The sequence below is a fragment of the Perca flavescens genome, chromosome 6, assembly GCF_004354835.1.
Source record: "Perca flavescens isolate YP-PL-M2 chromosome 6, PFLA_1.0, whole genome shotgun sequence".
Taxonomy (NCBI): domain Eukaryota; kingdom Metazoa; phylum Chordata; class Actinopteri; order Perciformes; family Percidae; genus Perca; species Perca flavescens.
In genome coordinates, this window is record NC_041336.1 from 19781826 (window position 1) to 19805594 (window position 23769).

The 23769-nt window shown below is 40.7% G+C and overlaps 2 protein-coding genes across 4 annotated transcripts in view; one reads left to right on the forward strand and one right to left on the reverse strand.

The window, feature by feature from the left end:
• Window positions 1–2: 2 nt before the first annotated feature.
• epb41l4b (erythrocyte membrane protein band 4.1 like 4B) lies at window positions 3–11983 on the forward strand. Its single transcript, XM_028579668.1, has 16 exons — window positions 3–876; window positions 2986–3090; window positions 3177–3219; window positions 3746–3824; window positions 4159–4203; window positions 5050–5102; window positions 5749–5869; window positions 6580–6667; window positions 6752–6840; window positions 7356–7425; window positions 7544–7713; window positions 8609–8718; window positions 9349–9382; window positions 9711–9744; window positions 9932–10035; window positions 10342–11983. Exons 1-16 carry the CDS (start codon window positions 604–606, stop codon window positions 10460–10462), a joined length of 1539 nt encoding a protein of 512 aa, XP_028435469.1. The 5' UTR covers window positions 3–603; the 3' UTR covers window positions 10463–11983.
• A 7575-nt stretch (window positions 11984–19558) lies between these two features.
• Window positions 19559–23769, reverse strand: part of esrp1 (epithelial splicing regulatory protein 1) — a 12224-nt gene continuing 8013 nt past the window's right edge. For 2 of the 3 annotated variants that reach the window (XM_028580436.1, XM_028580435.1), the window contains exons 14-15: window positions 22825–22975; window positions 19559–20943 (exon numbers count right to left, since the gene is read on the reverse strand). In XM_028580436.1, the coding sequence (XP_028436237.1) occupies window positions 20809–20943; window positions 22825–22975 (286 nt within the window). In that variant the 3' untranslated portion in view covers window positions 19559–20808. Of the gene's footprint in view, window positions 20944–22220; window positions 22337–22824; window positions 22976–23769 lie in introns of all 3 variants that reach the window. The other variant, XM_028580437.1, reaches the window with a different exon arrangement.

A 23769-nucleotide genomic window follows, 5' to 3' on the forward strand; every position in this document is an offset into this window, starting at 1 on the left:
TTTGTTCTGCGCTGTTTTTACGCAGGCGCAGATCACACTGTGTGTCCAGTTTCGTTGGTTGACTTTTACCTGGGAGGTAGACTAGTTTCGGTTCGCCGTTTGGGAATAATCAACAACAACCACCGGGTCCGGTTTAGAGGTGAGAATACTTTCCTCCCCCCCTCCACGGCCCCGTGTGACTCCCACTGCGGAGCGTCGGACGGATTTCTCCGGAATTTTAGAGTCGGTGCGCAACAGCGAGCAAAGCAGGAGGCAGGTGCACGGGAGAGGACAGGAGAAGGAGGAGGGCGGCTTGTATTTCCGTGAGAGAGTCTTGTCGTTCACACCGGGCCGAATGACTGAAAATCAACTGGTTGGCGCCTCGGTGGTCGATCTGTGTTAGTTTCATTAGTATGCGGCTGAAGTCCCCCCGCTGCTGCCGACATCCAGCCTGAGGACTGATCGGCAGCCCTGAAGTCTCCTCCGTGCCTGTTAGGTGACTCCTCGCCCCAGGGAGGACGAGGAGGAGGCGACGGCAGAAGCAGGATCCCGGCTTTGTCTACTGTTGTGTGGAACAGTTTCCACAGACACAACACGGACCTCCTCACATTGTGGATCAGGAAGATGATGGGCTTTCTGCGCCGGACGTTTAGCCGCCGCTCCCGGAGCCGCTTCCAGACGAAAGAGAGGGACGAGCGGGACGGTAAAGGGGGAGGAGGAGCAGGAGGGGTGACAGGGAACCCCCTGCTCCTGGCCCATCAGCAGCAGGTCGTACACGTGCCCGCCGTCGTCAGCGGGGGAGCGTCGGTTCACATCCCGGCGGCCGGGACTGAGAGGAACATCATCACCTGCCGCGTCCTGCTGCTGGACGGCTCGGATGTCAACGTGGATTTGCCTGTAAGTGCGCTGAAGGCTGTCCGGTGTGCTATCAGCTGCTCCGTGTGTTTACACACAGCAGATTGTGTAAACAAAGTAGCCTACATGGCGCAGGACTAGGTGTAGCCTAGGTCCTGTGTGTGTGTGTGTGTGTGTGTGTGTGTGTGTGTGTGTGTGTGTGTGTGTGTGTGTGTGCGCGCGCGTGCGTGTGTTTGTGTGTGCGTGTGTGTGTGTACGTGTGTGTTTAAAATATAAGGAAAAACTGCAACTTAATAGGTTGATCTGAATAATTACAACTTCATTTTAATATATCAAATTAAGGATCAAACATTACCCTAGTCAATTAGATGATTAGTGGATTGACAGAACAATGGATCAACAGCAATTCAGATTATTTATTAACCGCCTTTAAAGCACAAAATGTCAAAAACTCACTTCTGAATGAACAACTTGAAGTTGCTTCAAAATGAGCAACATGACTACCTCATCTCTGAATCTGAGACAATTTTGTTTACCCTGTTTTGGACATTTAGTGGGCTTAACAATTACAAACAGAGTAATCAGTAATGTAAAGCACTGGCATTTGCATCCCAAGTTATTTTGTTATTTGAAGTTTGGCACAGATAAGTTACCAAAGTTTTACTGTCTGTACTATAGTATCATAGTGGCCTATATGTGTGTGCCTCTTCCTGTACAACGAGATGTGCAGCTCCAGATGGTGTTATGATCAGGCAATTCATCACATTACTTCCCCATTTTTGACTGCTGGGAAATCTAAAACTAAGATAGACCTGAAGCTGCCCCCTACTGTTTGCTCTTCTACAGCATCTTCCTCTCACTTTCTTCTTCTCTCTCTCTCTCTCAGTCTATGTGTCTGTATCTGATCTTCCTCAAGCAATCTCCGCTCTCCCCCTGACTCCCCTCCTTGTGCCACCTCCCCCTTAATCTTCTTTTAAACTCCCACTGTGGCCTGCTCCCTTGCTCATCGTCTTACTCTTTCACACTGCCTCCTCATCCTCCTTTTTCTGCCTGTTCTTCATCCATCTCCCTCTATTCCCCGACTCCCTGATCTGATTTACCACTGTGGGGACTCTGTGCTACGAGTGTGTGTGAGGGGTAGGTGGGATGATGAACAAGTGTGTGGGCATTCGTGCGTAAGTGGTTTCTCGTAAGATGTTTTCATTTTGAAGGTTGCGTGTGTCACAGAGGCTGCTGCATGCATGCGTCACCTCTGAAATGCTCGGATGGTGGGTTATCAGGGTAGCGAGTAATTCTCGTACAGTCCAACAGGGAGATTTCAGCAATGACACCAAGCCACAGCTTCTGCCGAGGTGTTACATCTCTATCAACAAAATGACACAGGGCTTGTCAAGCTGGCTGCTTAGTCACAGGTGTGTTGGAACAAGTTTATTCATGTCAGATGAACAGAGCTGAAACTCGCCCATTGAAGCTTATTAGTTTGTCACTTCAGGCTGAATGCAGACAAAACACAAGGTAGAACAGGAACAATAAAATGTTCACTTGTGTGTGTGTGTGTGTGTCTGACATTGTTTTCACTGCATGTGCACCCATGTGATAGGGGCTATGATTTAAATTAGCCTCTCTAAAACTACATGCTGCAGAATGAGCAAGAGTGTGATTTATTTTTTTCCGTCCCCAATCCCTTAATACCACTGATTTCCTCACACATTCATACACCCACCAGGAAGTTTTGACTGGTTATCAGGATCCAAAGTACATGGCTGTCATCTTTCTGCACATCTGCTCTTGAATTGTTCAGATGAAGTTTGGGACAAAATGTTGCCAGTTATGCTTGAGTGCAATGACTTGTGTTCTTGGTTGTGTGTGTTATTAACAAAGGTCTGAATAAGGACTTTTCCCTTAGGGGCTTGTCCTTCTCTCTCTGACCCGCACGCACACAAACGGCAACTTTCACATCCACTATAAGTCATTTTGCTCCTGTTATGGACAGCCCCGGTCTTTCATGCCTAAATCACCGGGAAATCCAGCAGCCACGTGAACAGTGAAGCTCAAGTTTTAAGACAAGAAACTCCGGTTATCAAAAGAGATAAGAATAAACACAAATGAAGCTCAGCAGAAAATATTTTACTCTTTGTTATTCTTTTGTAGAGTAAGTCCAAAGGCCAGGAGCTTTTTGACCAGATCATGTATCACATAGATCTGGTCGAGACAGACTACTTTGGATTGCAGTACATGGACACAGAACAAGTCTCAGTGAGTAACAAGCACTTACTTCTCTCACAGTAGACCACAAGCTGATAGAACCCCTTTTCACCTTCTTATTCTTTTCTCTCTTCTAGCACTGGCTGGATATGACCAAGCTTATAAAGAAACAGATTCGAGGTAAGTTCAACTCAGACTGTTTTTCTAATTAGCCCTACTTGTGTTGTGTGTGTGTGTGTGTGTATCTTCAAGAAAATGTGCAGTGAGCTATATGTGCATTGTAGAAGCAGGTAAATGGGGAGCAGGTGGCACATTATCCAATGTTGACATGGTGATTAGCATGTGCATTAGGAGCCATACCCTTGTTTGCTTTCCAGCTTGTATAAGAGGGATGAATGTTACAGGGGAGACAGATGTTGTCCTACTTGCTTGCCGGCCCTTTTGTAGTTCAAGAGCCGAAAAAGAAAGTGATCGATGCTGAAGGCAAACGGGAAAGACATAATACAGTATCTTACAAAGAAATATGGCTGAATAAAAATCTTTGGCCTGTCTGACTTTGATGGATGAGAAAAAATGGGTAAAATAAATCATAAGATTTGATTTGCTAGAATTTAATTTTTAGATTAATTACTACTTCACAGACACACACACACACACACACACACACATTTTGTTTTACACTTTGCTCTCTCTTTATGTCTTTTAGACGGGCCTCCATACAGACTGTTCTTCAGAGTGAAATTTTATTCTTCGGAGCCAAATAACCTGCATGAGGAATTTACAAGGTAAAACGCTTACACACACACACACACACACACACACACACACACACACACACACACACACACACACACACACACACACACACACACACACACACACACACACACACACACACACACACACACACACACACACACACACATGAACACACTGTGTTTTCTCAGGAGCCCAGTGCAGAGGTCCAAAGGGGACTTGCGGCTAATTACTTTGCTGCTGTGGGCAGGTTTAAATCAAGGCCAAACAGACAGAGACTTGTTAAAACAAATGATGTGTTAGAGATGAGGAAAAGCCTGTGATACATCAATTGATTTATGTTTTTTTTTTTTTTTACACCAGGTATCTGTTCGTGTTGCAGCTTCGACAAGATATTCTGTCTGGCAAGTAAGTTTCTTTGTCGCTGTTAATGCACACAAATGTAAAAATTACAGTATAATACACACAGAGACAGATACACATATACAGGTATGAAAAAACATTTGATATATTACAAGCATATCTTAATAACATATTTTTTCCATTTAAAGGAATAGTTTGACATTTTTGGAATCATGTAAGCGTAAACAGAAGAAGAAAACTGTAATGTTAAAGTGTTAAAAGTTTATGAATGATGAAAAATTTGCAACTTTAAATTCCACAAATAAGGCCCTCTGTGTCTGTAGGAAATGTTGACCTCATTATTGGAGTGTATTGGAGTATTGATGGAAGGTATATATGCTTGAACTGCTGAGTAGAGTAAAAGGAAATAACCAAATTAGTTTAACACAATTTCTGAAAAGTCTTGTGAACAGAAGAAAACCATCTCCCTAAGTATAAACACACTTGTACACATAGGTCACCTACATTAGAGTTTGGGGGACTTCTGTACAGTGGAGCCTGCTTTCTTACAAACAAACACAAACCTGCATGTACAAACACACACTCAGACAGCGTGTTACCCCTCTCCCTCCTCCTGACTCTATCTGGGCCACAGATCCCCAGAGTCCCAGAGCTCTATTATAAAGCTCAAGATCAGGAACAGCAGAGGGCTGCTTATTTTAGGAAAAGGGTTGTTGCTCCTCTTCTCCTTGACACACACACACACACACACACACACACACACACACACACACACACACAGTGTAGGGCATTCAGAGGCTTTTATGTCTTTCCAACACATGATAACATGAACACTATAAATGCGCTCGCAATAAAAACAGCTCATCACCAGTGTCTCTTTTCTCTGGTCAGATTGAAATGTCCGTATGATGTCTCAGTAGAGCTGGCGGCATACTGCTTACAAAGTAAGTAGACTTTTACATTGAGTTTTGACCTATCGGGAAGCATTCATTTCACTGTGATATGAACAACAACATTTAACACATTTAATCCACTTATATATGTGATTATTTATTTATTTATTTATTTATTGTCTAATTTATCAGCAGTTGTGAGCAGGGACTGGTTTCTTTCTCAGTGATGCGTTTATGATCCTTGTCATCTGAATATCAAACCCAGAATACAACCAATAAGATAAGATGGAAAAGTACTTCGTACTTTGGTAAATAAAGTACAATATGAATTTGGGGGTTCCTTGCATTAAAAAGGTTTCCCCTTTGCAGCCTGACCTCAGATCTCAAATGTCAAAGCTTCTTTAATACAAGGAAAACAGTTTAAGTGTTTTTAAGTAAAATTAATGAAATACCCAGTCAAAGTTTTCTGTCATATACTGTGGAGCAGCGTGAACATGCAGGGATTTGCAGCTGTAAGAGAGAGACTATGTAACCTTTGCTGAACAGGTGACAATTGCGGGATAATGGTAAATGGTAAAACATAGTGTAACAAGTAAATTTGGAGTGCAGCATGCTGCTGCTCTACTACATCTGTATTTCCTAATTTCTTGGTTTATGTGTCTTTACTTGGAATGTGTTTGTGTACATCCATATCCAGGTGAGATGGGAGACTGCGATCCCTTGGAGCACTCTCCTGTGCTGGTGTCTGAGTTTCGTTTCACTCCCAAACAGAGCGAGGCCATGGAGGCGGACATCTTCAGCAGGTGGTTGGACCTCAGGTGAGACTGAAGATTACCAAGAATTCAGTGTCCGACTTGTTGTCAAAAAATTCAGGACATGCAAACATTTCCACACATACATCTGCACTAGTTGCCACAAACAGTTGCTGTGTCAAAGCAACTTACTGGAGGGCGTCCAGTGAGCTGAGCAGGTTTATCTCCTCATTGGATGAAACAACTGGGGCAAAAAGCTGAGCACTGAGCAGGAAAGGAAGTCATTCTGCTGCTGCCTTTCAGCGCCAGCGTTTCTACTGATGAGGCCATCTAAATTTCACTCTCCCTCCGTCCACCCCTCCTGCGCCTCAGCCTCGTTCTAACTGGTTTGTATGAGGGATTAAGGGATTAATCCCTGGAGGGTCTTGATTGATTCTGGGCAGTATTTAACCCAGACCACGGTCTGATTGCTCCCATCTCGGATTAGATTACATACACAATATGCTGTGCTTCACCGAGCCGACTGAGCCACGCAAGGGTGAACCCACACTGAGTTCACAGTCATTCTTCCACACAACACCAAGACTGAGTCAGGGAGGCAGCTGGAGGGTTACTCACTGAGTGTTTCCCTCAGAGCTAACACCAATTACCAGTAGAGATCATGCAGCAAGTGGTGTTATTGATAGATGTCTTTTTCAGTGTCAGGTGTGAGGTGATGTACAAAGTGATATTTGTACTGTGAAAACTCAACATGGTGTCTTGTTTTAAATCCTCAGGGGAAAGAGTCCGTCTCAAGCAGAGATTTCTTTTCTCAACAAATGCAAGTGGCTGGAACTTTACGGAGTAGATATGCACTTTGTCAAGGTATGTGACTGTATTTTACTATCACAAGTGTCACTACATTACAGGTGTGCTTGACAACTAAAGGTGGGTGTGTTGTGTTTACAGGGCAGAGATGGAGGAGAATATGCACTAGGTCTCACTCCGACTGGCATTTTAGTATTTGAAGGCCCCAACAAAATCGGCCTCTTCTTTTGGTAAGTAAACATCTCTAAAGGTGTGACTTAAGGACGGCCAGGGTAGTAACAATATTTTGTCCACTTTCAAAAAGATTTATTTTTTGTGCATTTTATTTCAATATCGTTTATCATGTTTCAAACGCCACATTTACAATTTTGATGAGCAGTAAACATCAGAATCTTTTTATTAAAGCATTTGAAAATGCTGTCACAGTAATGCAACATATTTTCTGGCTCCTGACTTCCAGTTACAACGCAATAGTATTTATTGTTTAAATCAATAAGTTAAATATTTATCTGTAAGTCCGCACATCAACATAGCCGTATATTTTCTTCTTACTGCATATACATTTACTTAATATCGGTGTTGTATTTGAAGACCTGTTGAAGGTGGACCTGGTGGGGGGATTTAAAAATGTTTGGGAAGCACTGCTCTAATCATCTCAGCATGCTTAAATAACACTCAGACCTGAGCTACTAATGTAGAGGCTTTGGCTTTGTTGTCCATGTGTGTGTCTTGGTGTGTTATCCAGGCCCAAAATCACTCGGCTGGACTTTAAAAAGAGTCGACTCACGTTGGTCGTGGTGGAGGACGACGATCAGGTTTGTATCCTGGTCACAAACACACCCTGCATGCAAACAAGCTTAGCCACACACACACACACACACACACACACACACAGAGTGGCTAACAGTATTTGTTTGTTTTCTGACTGTGCAGGGTCGGGAGCAGGAGCACACATTTATGTTCCAGCTGGCCTGCTCCAAGACCTGTAAACACCTGTGGAAGTGCGCCGTGGAGAGCCATGCCTTCTTCCGGCTACGCCAACCAACCACGGGCAAGGCCAGCCGCAGCGACTTCACACGACTCGGGTCGCGCTTCAGATTCAGGTAGAGCTCAGAGACGTCTCACTCCTGCTCTTCATTCTCATCAAGTGTATTATTGACTGCTGAAACTGCACCGAAGAAGGATAATACAAGTACATTCAGGTGGTTGGGGCCAGCACTTGTGCCAGCAAATAAGGGAATAGTGTGTCACATAAAACAGAGCCTTTTGTATTTATGGTTACAGTGTATCTATGGTTACATGGACCTGTTCCTATGGCAACTGAGATATTCCCTTCATATTGTCTGTTTTCTTCTGACTATTATCAGAGATGGTCAAAGCTAATCTCACGTTTGAAGGCCACTTCCTGTCATTTGTTGGAGCAACTGATCAAAACATTGTGAAGTCTGTTTTATATTGGAGTCAGTGAATTAAAAACTCAAGTTACAGGTGGTGGAAGTAAAACAGGAACACCTGTACAGTGTTATGTAATCCGTGACTTATCTGGAGCTTTTTGTTATTAACCAGTTTATGGGTAATTTCATGATAGTAATGAATGAGCAATTGAGTGAAATTAGGAACATATTTTAAGAGCAAAGGAGTAAGAAATGTCATGTCGATTAAACAGAAATATTATGCAAGAATCATGTGAATTCCTTCAAATGAATTACTCCAATGCTGGTTTTGTGTTAATATCCTACTCTAGTTTTTATTTTGATACATTTTATATATTTTTACTTCACCTGTGCTTTCTTATTAAACCTCTCAAACGTAGAGGAATAGCTTAAATGTGATGCCTATTAAACAATTTTAGGAGCAGTTTTCCTGATAGTGGTACAATAACAATTGTTTTTTTTATCCTTAAAGTAAGCATGAATGAATTCTAAACAAATAAACTGAAGTCGGGCTGCAGTGTGGTCGCTGTATAGCAACAACCTTTCTACTATGTGTTTGTCTCAGTGGTAAGACAGAGTATCAGGCCACTCACGGAGGCAGACTGAGGAGAGCTAGCACATTTGAGAGAAGGCCGAGCAAGAGATACCCCTCCCGCACACAGTCACTGGGCAAAGGTGAGTCTTATCAGAACATGCAAACATTGAAGACTAACAGCACCTGCTTAGTCCTGTACGTGCCTGCACGTGTTATCATAAATGTTACATACTGTTTTAATTCATTGTATTTCAGAGAAAAGCGTAACCTGCAGCCTGTAACATTGGCAACCCTTCCAAAGGCCTTTTCTCTAAAAATGTCTAAAATTAAATACTAATTCAACAGGTAAACTTAAAACAGCTATATGCTCCTTATTCTTAAGCCAGGTTGTTACACTTAAGTGTGTCCTTTCTTTGTCAAAAATACTTGCAGTACTCCTCCATACTTCCCATCTTCTGTCAGCGACACTAGCTTCACAAGCCTCTAATCTATCATACATGAATGATCAGCTGCAGACTGCAAACTGTATTTACTACCACACACCTTTTGAGTTTTGGATTTGGAGTATTCATTCAGCCTTGCAATACAAAAACAAATTCATATTTAAGTGTTGGTAACAGCTGAGCATCAAAGTATGTTTAAGTCTGGACTGAAAAACCGACCCATGTTAGATAAAAGTTCAGATAAATAAAGATAAAGTGACAAGCAGTCATATTTCCTGCTGCTCTATACGTTTCTTCTCTAATTTATATCATGGCTCTCTCTGTCAGCTGCCATTTCCCCAGCCAAGCCATCACATATCAGGTAAAATACACAAAAACACCCACAAATCTACATGATACACACATGCACAATCATATTACTGTACTTGTAAGGGCATAACATTTATTAAATTCATTCCTCATCCTCTAACCTTGACCTTAATCCACATAACGGCCTGGATAATCACTAACACTATAAATGGCCCTTTGTAAAAGAAAGTAAAATGGTCACTTTGTAGGTTTTTCCACACCTTTTGAGGATACTATGCTTGTTCAAAACACTTAAACAAACACATAAAGAAATCAATTAAATTAAAGTATTCAGTTGGTCTGTTAATGTTCTGTCAGTGATTATTGGCTTTATTTTCCAGCTCTCACGCCAGCCCTGATCCTAGCCTACATCCAGTGAGTGACCTCAGATAACCTATTGCTACACACACACACACACACACACACACACACACACACACACACACACACACACACACACACACACACACACACACACACACACAGGCAGCAGCCACTGATTTGGCTTTGCTCTTGTGACAACATTTAATTTCAGCGTATCTTCAATCCTTCTCCTCTCCAGTACCAGCACAACATTCCTATTGGCCACGAGTCCTGGCACCCGCCCCACCCGGCTCTTACGCCTCCAGTTTACCTGCAGCCCTCTGGACACACACCATCACACAGGTAAGACAACCAACCGCAGAGGACAGAGAGAGCAGCTGGCTTTAGAGATACCTGAGGATGTTGTTGTTGATGATGCGAGTCAGTCTGAGCGGCCCTTAATCAGAAATTGACAGGAGGGCAAGTTTCTATTTTTAGACAAAGTCACTCATCTCACGTTCCACATTACCTGTTTTTCATCACACTTCACTCATAAACCTCACGTCTGTGTTTGTCTTGTCAACCTCCGTGTGTGTGTGTGTGTGTGTGTGTGTGTGTGTGTGTGTGTGTGTGTGTGTGTGTTTTCCTCCATCTCCCTGTCACGTTCAGGCCTTCTGTCGAGTTTGCGAGTCCCGTGTTCAGTCATCCTCCCATCCCTGAGCGAACCAGCGGCACCTTCCCAGGATCCATCAGTGTGGTTTACAGGGATAAGGTCATGACTGCACTTTGACCTCGGTTTGAACTGGGAATCTGTTTCCAACACAGACTCTTAACACTGAGAATTACACAGACTGGTGTCCTGGAGAGAAGCTTGGTTGATGGACTCAATGGAAAAAAGTTGTCTCCATTCTCCTCATCGCCTCTGTCATCATCCATTAATCACAACCCCTCATGTGTTTCAGTGTACACCTTCATTACAAATCCCAAAAATGTTCAGAGGGAGAGACTTAAGGTGAAAGGGACAGGTGTTTTGAAATAACAGAAAGTTAGTTATTTTAGTTTGGCCTGCTTACCACACAGTTAACAGTTGCATCAACAGCAGTGGCTGTGACACACAGCTGATGAAGGCAAAAAACTGATCACCCTTTGTAAAAAATTGCTGCAATATAAAATAATATTGCTAAAAAATAATAACTCAGTCAAATCTGACAGACATACATGATATGATATATGAAATATGATATTTTAGATTCAGTGTGACTTATACTTTCCAATGATATCAGTATCTCAGGAAAACGTCCATAAATCCACCTAGAAATCCTAGAAAAAAGATGCACCTTATAACTTAAGAAATTGCCTGAGAATCATCACGTTTGTAAGTTTTCTTCAGTGTCAAAGTAATACAATGATGTCTGTATATCCATGGGTACATCGCAAACAGGAACTGCTGATAGCTAATTCAGTATACGTTTAATGGTGCCAGTTTGCCAAAATGTTAACAAATTGTGGATAACTTACTGACTCAATGGTAACATTATACTTCCTGTTTACAAATCCCCCCCCTCCCCCCAAAAATGATGGGAACTGTTCCATAAATTAGAGCATGATTATCCTTCCAAAGTCAGAGAAATACTAACAATGAAAGTGACAAAAGCCATTGATGCTAACGTTTGTCAGGTTGCACTATTAGTTTTTTTTACATTACTAAGGCTCAGAATGTCTCATCAACATTGTTCTTATATTCCTCAAGCACAACACTTTCCTCTACCCATTCATAAACAGACTAATATACATCTTGAGAACACAAATAAAATAAAGATAGGACTAGGTTTAATAGCTTTGTGCTTTGCTTTGTTTGTGGACATTTTCATGTAGTCATGGTTGGTGTTTAAATCCGTCAATATGTTAACTGCAAGATCATAATTCTGCCTTGAAGATTGAATTCATCCTTATGCCTTAGCATTCTTATGTCAGCTAATTTATCCAAATCACTTTAATTTGAGAGGGATAAACTGAATGAGGTCATTTTCAACAAGTGGAAGGGTCGAGTTAAGCACATACTGTATGCTGGTTTAGGGATTAAACAGCTTGAATGTATAGTTATAGGTCAGTGTGAAACAGAAGCATTGACTAGGATCCTGCATGTGGTGTTGTGCTTTCAAAGAGATGTTTTTGAATAAACTTTACATTGTTACAGCAGGTTATGGATTTCCTGATCAACTGTTTAAAATGTGGCCATTGTTTTGCTGTTATAGTGTGTTGACTTTTACTTTGTAACGTTTACCCAAATCACGTGATGCCTTTAGGGATGTTCCCGTATTGCTTTTCAAATAAACAGATGTTTATAATTGCAAAAATGCCAAAATGTTTGTCCTTCATTGTTTTATAACTTAAGCCCATTGTACCAGTCATATACTGTATTTGTCCATATCTATAGTGGTGTTTCTTGATGAATATTATTTAAAACCTTCAGTCATGGAATGATTATAAGTTAGATAATAGAATAGTGATTTATTTAAAATATTACAGTTTGTAGAAATGAAAAAAAATTTTTTTGATTGCATGTGTCATCTTTAGTTTCCCTCTAAGTGGTCCTGCTTCAGACCATCAGTTCAGCGTGGAAGAGAATGAGACTTCGTATTCTGGCAAGAGCCACCACCATCACCGCCGCCACACACACAGCCAGGACACGCTCTGCCACACACACAACAAGAACAGTGAGTACTCTCAGCCTAAGGGAGAGCTGTCCAATCTGTGATATGTCTAGACTGTACATCGCTGTATGTTGGTCCGCATCCTGTGTTTTTTTTTTAGAGTCGGCTCATCCGAATCACACAAACCATACTTTCCCCCTTGAGGATAGATTTGGTAATTAAAAGGCTGTAAGAAGGAAGATACCCACTTGCTTTGTATAAATCAGACTGCCAAAGCCTCTAATTAGCTTCAGATAAACATTGGAATAAATTTGTGCACATTAATTTATACTTTTATATTGATCCTCAGTAGGGAAATTACAATTAACACTCTGTTAGAAATCACTACACATGGGCCTGAAGTACACATTCATGCACAAATGAGAGAGATGTCAGAGTGAGTGGGCTGCCAGTGCTGGTCCAGCACTGCTCAAGAGCACTTTGGCAGGAGGTGAATTGGCATCTCTCCAGCTACCAATCCACACTGTACTTTGTACTGTACGGGGGACTTGAATCAGCGACCCTCCAGTTCCCAACCCAACTCCCTACAGACTGAGCTACTGCCACCCCATGCAGGTGCATTAAGAAAGGATCTCTTATGAATAGAAGAGGAATGATTAAAAAAAAATATCTTATTGTTCATATGGGCAGCTGACTGTCATTTAAGACATTATTAAAAAAATTGTGAACCTATCCTTTAACCACAGTGATATATAGCCACGCAAATAGTTTTGGTCTTGAAATATCCGCTGCTTAGACGTCACCACAATAGTGGAGATTAACGTAATTTAATGTTTTGTTCCAGAAATAATGTCAGTTTTAAGACTCAATGTAAAAAACCTCTGTGTATTATCCAGAATAACAATGAAAATGTTTCTGAATAAAAATGTTGCTGTTGAGTTTTTCAAAGCTTGTTTTGTTAGACACTTTGAGCACCGCAAACCTATTGTCATTCACCTCTGTTGTACTGATGTGGTGGATCTGGCTTGATACCAATAGGGAAATTGGGAAACAGTGGGAAAATAGGTTTTTGTGATTTGGGTGAATTGCCCCTTTTAAAAACATTTTCTTGTGCTTTCTTTCTTTCTTTCTTTCTTTCTTTCTTTACATCTTGGATTTGTTCTGTTTATATACAAAGGTGTCTATAAAAATGAGCCACTGTGGATGTAAATCAGTATAAATAGTTATTTATATATATATACAAAGTATTCCATAAACAACCAAACAAGCCTGTTAATGCTAAAGAACCAAAGGTGTCCATAAAATAGCACGTCTATACAATAACACATGTAGCCCATAGTGTGTTTTTAATTCAACTTTGTGTGCATTAGAACGCCGAGCTCCTCACTGCCCTGCAGATGAGTTGGACATCTCTCAGTCTCTGCTCAAAGCTCTGGAGTCAGACAGTGATTCCCCCCCCTGGCCCTCACTGCACGTCAATATAGACAACAAGGTCAGACACATTTCCAACACACTGTTGCCCCATTCTGCTCACAATTAGAACTCAAGTTTCTTCACCTCTCTCCCTGTTCCTCTGCCAGGGAGAGGAGAAGCAGCTGTCTGAAAAGTCTCTGCACCCTCCTGCCTCCCCAGCAATGCTCCCTGATCAACTTAAGTGTAACATCCTCAAGGCCCAGATGGAGGCAGTCTTCAGGGTGAGTACCAAAGCAGACTTCCACCTAAGCATCTAAGCCTTGTGTACTGTGCAGTGTAACTAACAGCGGTGTCCTCTTCTCATCCACAATGAAGAAGGAAGCTCCGACAACGCCTAGAGGGAAGAACTCAACTGAGACCCTCAATGACAGGCCGGTGCCCTCATCCTATCTTTACATGCTTACATGTGTTTCTGCACACGTGTGTTTGAGACTAACTCCATATGATGATGACTCTGGTCCTCAGGTATCAGAGCTCGTCCCAAGACTCCGCTGCATCCAGTCTGACTGCAGACAAGACACCACATCGACAAGACCGCAACCCAACGCCGGAGAGACTGCAGCCCAAAGCCGACACAAGCACCAACCGCAGAAAACGACTGGTCAGACAGTTCAGCTTGTAAGTACACATCTCTTCCTAGCCAGCACTTGAGCTTTCACAAAGTATGTGTATTCAGATCAACTTTTATTTATCGCTTGTACAGTAACCATGAAGATGAAGATAATCTCCCAGAAGCACTTGCAGCCATCTCCTCTCAGAGTATAGCAAAGTCAGGATCTACCAGCTCACTGGACAAACAGATACAGCCGTCCATATACCCACAGGTAACACGCACGCACACACACACACACACACACACACACACACACACACACACACACACACACACACACACACTGCTGATTTAGAGAAGGTCATCCATGCTTTTATCTCCTCCAGACTTGATTATTGCAATGCTCTGTATTCTGACATTAGTAAGAGAAACATTCATAGACTGCAGCTTAATCAAAATGCTGCCGCCACACTTTTAACTAGCACTAAGAAGAGTGACCACATCACACCAATCCTGCTTTGGAAAATACAATATATGCTATACAAATAAAGTTTTTATTATTGTTATTATTATTACTAAGAATTAACTAAGAAAAGTTTGTTGAATGCACTAAACTCCATTTATGGAGGGGTTAATTCAGTCTCCCAGCATTTTGTACAAATGTAAGTAAACAGAGGAATGTGTGTGTGTGTGTGTGTGTGTGTGTGTGTGTGTGTGTGTGTGTGTGTGTGTGTGTGTGTGTGTGTGTGGGAACATTGATCTGTATTCCAGGTGGATAATATGCCAGCACTGGAGCTGGGTAGTCCGTACTTTCCCTCTCCTTCGCCTTCTCCCCATCTCTCCCCTTCTTACTACCATAGCTCCATTCCTCGCCTGGCCCCTTACCTTACTGCCCATAACGACAGGTAACACACCACAAGTCTCCATGTTTTCTGGGACACGTTTGTATTTGCTAAAACCTTCCTCCTTTACAACATTACAAAGATGCTTGTTATGATTCCCTGCAGCCCCAGAAGACATATTAGTGTCTTATGTTATGTCTGACCAAGAGTCCAAAACCTAAAAATATTCAGTTAACAAATTATTAAATCTTTACATTTTAGAAGCTAGACATTTCTGCTTTTAAAAAATGACTTAATCAATCAATTTCATCAAATTATCAAAATAATTGCCAATACATTTTCTCTCCCATTGGTTCTGTCTGTATACTCTGTCACTGTTCAATAAAGGACAAATGCCAGAATATATATAATAATAATACAATCGATAATAATAATAAATTAATTGGTGATATCACATGGGGGTAACAGAAAATAAACAAGTCCTGCTAAAAGCCAACTAGTGTAGCAGTGTAACAGTAGCGGCCATTTCTGCTGCCTCTGACTCTAGTGGGATTCATGTGATTAGATGTGGCTAAAGTAGCTTTAAACCACATATTTAAATGTATTTAATAAAAAAATAAATATATATTATATATATATATATATATATTTATATATATTTAACTAGCTCATGAGGTTCAATTGGACAAGAAAGCTAAGAAGAAGAAACAAGCCCATTTTGATTGTATTCCCTATACACTTTAAATTGCCCAAATATAAAGTGCAGTATACAAGTGTTTTTTTTTAGAGCTTTTAGTTAAGGTCTGTGACAATGATTAAAAACCAGCCTAAAAAGGCATACAAGTAAGGTTTAACAACTTCTTCATCACTATGTCTGTAGTTACTTCTCTCTGCCTTTGTAATGCAGAGTTGTCTTATCCTGTTAATGTTGTTTGTATCTTTCCTTTTGGCCATATCATACATATCTCTTGTGAAAAAGGGATGTTAATCTCAATGAGACTTTTATCTGGTTACATAAAGGAAAATGAAATGAAAAACTTTAAAAATCTTTAAACTTCTTACGACATGAGGTTTATATCTTTCTGTGTTTGTAGCGGAGAGGAAATGAGGTTGGACAGAGAGAAGATACTAAGAGCCCTCCTGATGACGGAGCTCTGAGACCTTGACCCTTGACCCCTGTGACAAAGGGGGAACAGAGGACCCAAAGTCGTCAGCTGCAATCAACATTTGTATATTTGCATTAATACATTCAGCAGTTATAAATATATATTTGCATAAAGGAAATTGTTATATTTGCTTGATTGTTATTTTAGGAGGACGGTTCTTTATATTCAAACTGAAACTGTAAAAAACACACACACACACACACACACACACACACACACTAGACACATTAAGACACAATGCAGCTCCTCCTCTATACAACACAACATGCAGCGCGTTATAGAGGATGTTAAACCTGATGTCAACAGCAGTTTTCAGTATACATCATGTTGACTGATCGATACAAATCCTCCATAAATGAAAGTGCCGTTACTACAGCTACAACATACTTAGCAATGTTGAGTCCTCTGAAGAATCGAGCTATGTCCTGGTCAGAAGACTGCCATGGCAACCCTGTGAGTCTGATCACTGTGTTGTCACACACTTTCTCCATCTTACTGCTACACACACACACACACACACACACACACACACACACACACACACACACACACACACACACACACACACACACATTACAGACAAGCTACATATGTGTCTGGTGCTGCCTGCATGATAAATATGTTACATGATGAAATATTTATCTGATTTGCTTTGGGGTTATGTTTACCTTTCATGTACTCAACTCATAAACACTGTCCCTCCATGATGATGCCTAAACTGAATTTCAGACAGCAACTGTTGAAGCGTTGATATCTACATGTCAATTCACTTTCAAGTCAGTTTTTTCAAAATGTGAATAGACATTGTAATTAATATGCTGGTAACAGAGCAAGCAATTGTAAATATATATATATATATATATATATATATATATATATATATATATATATATATATATATATATATATACACATTTTTAAGATGCCAAAACATTTGCTGCATTTGAGTTTTAAGAAACTCTGCACAGAGTGAATTTTAAAGTGAATTGAATCCTGTTGTAGAAGATGTTGAGACTGGATTGTACTGCGAGACTGTGTAGCTGCAGTCTTAGTCTACCCACTAGAAGGAGACAAATTGATCCTTTGTTACAGGTTGTCATGAGGAACAGATTGTGGATCACTTTGCTATGTTTTTACATTGCAGTTTTCCTCACAGGTCAAAATGCAAAACAGATCTCAGAAGGCATTATCTATTGTAGCATAACCCTGCTTATAACTTTATTTCAGCCCTTGTTTTGTCACAACCACATCTGAGGCGACTGATGATCTGCTGCTGCATTGTATGTATTGATTGTGTTATTCCTGCCCATGGTTGGATCTTAATAAAGGCCACATAATCAGTTTGACAACTCTGTAGCAGCATCTTTGATCTCTGAACTGACATGGGAATGTGGATCAGCCTCACCCTGCGTGCCTGTGCGGTAAGTGTGTATGTAGGCCTCACCCACCCTGTGACGGAATGTTGTTATAAAGGATAATACTCCTTTATCTGCCTCTACACACCTATCAAGAACAATACAGTGAGTCAGCCTGTAATTTTACCTCTGTTCTGTCCCTCAGAGAACCTCAGTTAGATAATCTTCAAGGCAAGGTGCAGCGCAGAAGCTCTGGTATGAATTGAGGAATGTGCCGCAAATGTATCTGCCAGAGTTATTGTGGATCTGGACACAATTATGTGGGTGAGCCAACAAACAAGACTTTCAAAGCATAGCCAATCAATCATATCTTGCTTTATGTAATGTTTGACCCTCCCCCGGGATATTACTTCTGTATTTGCTTTGGATCTGAAACATCCTCCTCTCAAAAATTTTTACAGCCCTAATTGCCAATTAGGAGTGAAATAAGCAATTGCCATAATTATGGTAAACATAACATACGGTGCATCCTGTTTATAGAGCATACAAGCTGCCTCTTAAACCAAGAGCCAGTAAATTAACATGTATTAACACTGGCACTGAATAAGTGAACAGAACTCAGGTGGCAGCTATGGGGCTGCAGAACTAATATTTTCACATCATCACATTACAGATTAGGTTGTGTTTAACACCACGCATTACATTACATTACATGTCATTTAGCTGTCGCTTTTTATCCATAGCAACTATGGGTTAAGTGTCTTGCTCAGGGACACATTGGTTGATGTATCGCAGTGGGAATTCAATAAAGTGAAGGTTACTATTGGCTAGTGGAAAACAATGGCGCACTATTCAGAGAGATAATGTTCAATCTTCCCTACTAACTATAAAGACCACATTAAGTATCTTGTTAAAACATGACATACTGGTCCTATTAGCAACGAGACAATAAAGCCCTCTTCTCTGCATATGGCAAAATGCACCTTCATAATCCATAGCACCCTAAAAAGGCATGTTTTTGGCTTAAGTTTTTTGATGCAACTGTCTTGTATTTTTTTTCCAGTAAATCCTGCAAGAAAATTAGGTATATTTATGTATGTATAATTTTCAAACAGTCCCAAATATCTTTTGGATTACACTTAATCACAGACACGATTACTTATTTTACTTTTAATGTAATTGTAAACTAAACAAACATTTTAAATTCAGTCAGGATTTTTTTTTGGACAAATTATGAAATAATAACTTGTGGTGTAATCACACTGAATGTATCCTACAGTGAATTAGACATATGTCCCACTAAGCTGCCAATGAGTTGATAAAAGTTAAAGAGAACAAAAAGTATTTTGGGCTTTGTTGCATAGATACTAATGGTGTTGCTATGCTGTGTTTTTGGCAGTGGTTTTTGTGAGTGTGAGAATGAGTGAGTGTTTCAAAGGGATCAAGTTGGGTGGGGTGCACAAGATTGTATTACACAATGACAAATCCGCCCTGAGGGGGTCTGACATGGTTTTGTGTGCCTTCCTTCTCTCTTCCCCCTTCCTGCACTCTCCATTATTCACTTTTCCACTCTTTAAAAAGAGGACCATTCTCTGGGATAATGTGTTTAGTGTGTCCGAGTGACAATAGTTCCCTTGCCATAGCATGTGTTTGTGTATGTGGGAAACAGAGGTATAACTAAGGACAGTGAGGGACTTCCCACAGTTATGCCTCCAGCCATATTCTGTCATCAGACAACTCCTCCTGTGTGTTTGTGCTCAGAGCAAAGTGGAGTGAAGGCAAATAGTGAAATTGAACACCTGAAAGCCGACAGACTTCACATGTTATGTTTATTGTTGTTTCAGCATTGCCACAGCAGGACATCCTGAGTAGGAGTTTAGACTCCCACTGTAGGAAGTGTGTGCAGCAACATAAAGCTCAAACAGCAACTTTGCAGGGCACAATTAAATTCACAAGATACATGGCAGAGATGTCCTTCATTTCCTTTCCTTCTCAACTTTCCATCCACTCTCCAAATGATTTAGTTAAAAAGAGAAATAACGAAAGGGATTTCTGCAGGGAAAACACGTTTGCTGCATTGCTTCCCCTGACATCAGCGTGGATGGTGGAAAGAAGACAAGGAAAGTGTGATGGACTGATAGATCTTTGTGGTCGTATCTGAGTAAAATATGTAATAAAATGTTGTCAGAAACCACCTCTGGCTCCTGGGATTCAGTCAGTAAGAGAGCTTGTCACATACTGTAGGTCCTCTTGAAGAATGCAACCCTGTGGTTAGGTTACAGAGAATTGGGACTGTACTGTTCAAATTTGAGTCCAAAACAAGGGGCAAGACAACATTGGCATTACACAACATGGATTACACATTATGAAAAACAGATCCATATAGGGTACATATCAAGGTAAGGCTAATGGGGCTAATGAGTGTGAGATTTGTGTGAGATACTTTTGTAAGTGAAGCCTGATGCAAGAATCAGACTATTTGACAAACTCACAGTGTAACATGTTATTATTCAAGATACTGCTATTATATTCATTAGTAGTCGTATTGATTAGCAGTGCATTGATATTTGGCATTATGTAAACATCTTAAAGTTGTACTACTAACTTCGTCATGCACTAAAGCTTCCAATACAATCACTGTGTACTGTATCAAATGTATATAAACATAACAAACATACAAATGCATTGCATAAACAGATTGAGTATTGAGACGTTTCAACACAGCCATGCAAAATACTCATTTTCATCTCTTTCACACTAAAACACACTCACACACTTTCACTCTTCACAGAAAAGCTTACGAAAAAATTTAGCTTGGTTGCTACTTGGTCATTCTTCTCTAGTTTGGCTAGCAAATATATCATCGTGATTATAATATCAAAACATGTTAAAAAAAATCTCTATAAAGCTTTTGAAATACATACTGTGCAATATAAGACAAAAACTGCTATTTTTGGCTAAGGCCACAATGATTTTGGTATAAAATACATAAATTTCTGTTCTTAAAGATATAAATAACAAATCTAAAAGACTATTTTTAAAAACCTAATATACATTACATGACATATACATGACCTTTGTATATCTGTGACCCTACAGCAGGGTCAAGTCCAGGTACTGCCCCGCCGGCTTGGTCATGAGAGCGGGGAGGGACATGAGAGGAGCATCACCGCCACTGGACTGACCAATTAGACTGCTGCTCAGGAGAGATATGGACTCCGCGGGACTCTGGAAGGGGGGAGGAAGGAGAGTTTGGGGTAAGGAAGGGAAGAAGAGAGAGAGAGAGAGAGAGAGAGAGAGAAGAGAGAGAGAGAGAGAGAGAGAGAGAGAGAGAAAGAGAGAGAAAGAGAGAGAGAAGAGTATTATTGCAATGGAACAGCATCAAACACAGAGCCCTTACACCAGTTACCCTGTTACCCATCACCTTCTCAAACACCTGAAGGCTACACCTGTGATTCCCTAATATATCACTACAACACTACCAATTGACCGTTCACTAAACCCCGCCCACCTTAGTTACTGTTGCTATGCCTGTTAAGTTTTCCATTCTTGCACAGCACATAATGCAGTTTACAATAATAACTGTGGACGATTCACCACTTAAATATCATAGTAATTTTTTTTAAACAATAAAGTTGTGAATAATGAGCCGGCTCCTTTAAGTGAACGATGGGAGCTGGCCCCCATCTGACAGCAGAGTTCTTTTTTTTTTGGTAAAATAATAAAGGCAGAATAATAGGATGATCCTATAACGTATTTGTTCAATATTATCCAGAAACGCCTCACTTTGATAATAAGCTTAAGAGCCAAGCATGGTGAAACTTTTGTATGTTGTGCCAGTCAATGCTTCTCGCTGAAATACACCTTGGGAGTGGTAGTTAACTTCTCCCCTAAAACACACAATCTTGTACCTTATACTTTTATCTAGTTAGCCGGACATGCCAACGATTCCAGCTCACATTAGAGCAGATAAACACAGTGTGTGATTAAACCATCCCTTAAACTTTTTAGTTTCAGAAAGGTGATTTAAAATAAAGACTCTTGAGACCAAAGACCAAACTCATGAGATAATGGAGAAATCCAAAGCTTGACAGGTCTGCTGTGCCTAATTATGGTTACTAAGCTAAGATTGGACAATCACTGATCAGAGGTGGGTATAGCGAATGGTCAATTATCCCTCTTGGCTATTGGTGTAGGTCATAAATAACTTCTTGAGAGGACAGAAATGTAGCTAGTATTAGATGAAGCACACTGCCGTAAAAGGCCAAACTATTGAAGACAAAATCCAATGATTGATTAAAATCCAAGAAATTTCCTCTAACCACTTAACCCAATCAAAAGTGTGTCAGTTGTTGTCACTGTGTGTGGTTAGTGGAAAATTCCCTGTCTACATAGGAAATGTCGGTGTCGTGTTGAGCCCTGTAACCCCTGGTGAATACCCAAACCACAGCTACAACCACCATCTTAACTAAATCCCCCTCACTGAGCCCTCAGTCAATCCTTACCTGCCTCAGACACCTTAAATACACACCCATTCTTTGGGCTGCGTAAGCAATGTCCCGGTCGGGTCGTGAGCGTGCACAGGCCCATGGGCGTGCATGAGAGCATCCTCGGGGGCATACTGTATTGTGATGAAGGGGGAGGAATGACAGAAACAGGGGGCTGAGAGACAAGCAACCAAATACACTAACCTAAAGGTCACATAGACCTGTGAACTCCAGCATGGGGGTGAAAGAGGAGTTTATTCATGGGACAAAAATACTGCATATTCTTTCACTCCAAGTTTGTCTCTTCATTTGGCATACACACTTATTGATCATATCCCTGAGATTTTTCACTCTTTCAAGTTTAAATAAGACTTGAGTTCCTCCAATTCAAGTCCAAGCAAGCAGCAATGCATGTGTGACAGAACAGGGCGAGTAGACAGGATAAACTAGTTTGATAGCTTCGGGGCAAACACAGTGGCTGCCTGACAATACACACCCACAACAGAAGGAGATTTGAATACAACACTTGGATCCTACAGAGAGAGTATTTCCATGTATATGAACTGTATTAATAACCACTTATTACGCATATATGGTTAATATGTAGAGACCGGTCTCTTACCTGGTATGCCTGCACTGCATTAATGAGGTCTTTGACTCCATTGCTGCTGTAGGTCAGACCTGGCATGCGAATCAACCCCCCTGGGGAGGCGAGCGAGGAGAGGGAAGAGGGGGAGGGGAAGAAACCTACGGTGGTAGGTGAGCCAGGTGGACTGGAAAAAGACAAGAAAGAAGGCACAGACAGACCGTTATCATGAAAATATCTCTAAAAACAAAACAAACTAAACGCTTTAAAGAGGCATGTTTCTCAGCAAACAAAGCACATACATATAACACGACTGGGAGTAACTCTGGGTGTTGTCTATAAATGTTTTCTCAACGACAGAGGGCTGACCAGGGAGAAACAGAGGTCACAGAAGTTTACCAAGTTCTCTGATACCACAGTGTTCAGTTATTAACTACCCTTGTCCTAGCCATTCTCCTTGCCAAGATGCACTTTAACAAAAACTGCTCTTCTTTTTCCACTTTGAGGAAGAGTCTATTTTTTGTGAATTTGCGCACAATAAAATATGAGATAAAATAACAAAAGAAATACTACACCATTGTATTTTTGTAAAATAGTACAGTCCAAATAAATCGCTGCATAGTTCTTAGTGTTATTTCACAGTAAAGATTTGGGAATGTTTCACAAAATTGCAAGTCAGCAACAGAAACGTGAGTTTTTAAAGGGCTCTCCAATATACAAAAGTGTAAAAAATGTAATTCGATAGAGTATCTTGGAATGTTTTAGTGCACACATGTTCTTCAAGGTTCCATAATAATGCAAGTATTTATGCATGTATGCATGTAAACAACATCCCGCAAGTAAACAGCTCTCAAATCTTTTTGTAATAGTCCAGAAGTGGTTAATTTTATGTGCGATTACCATGTACAGTGAATCTGCAACCAAGCACGTCTGATTTGAAAATTTCATGTGACATTTTTGTGGGGGTTGGACAAAAGCAAG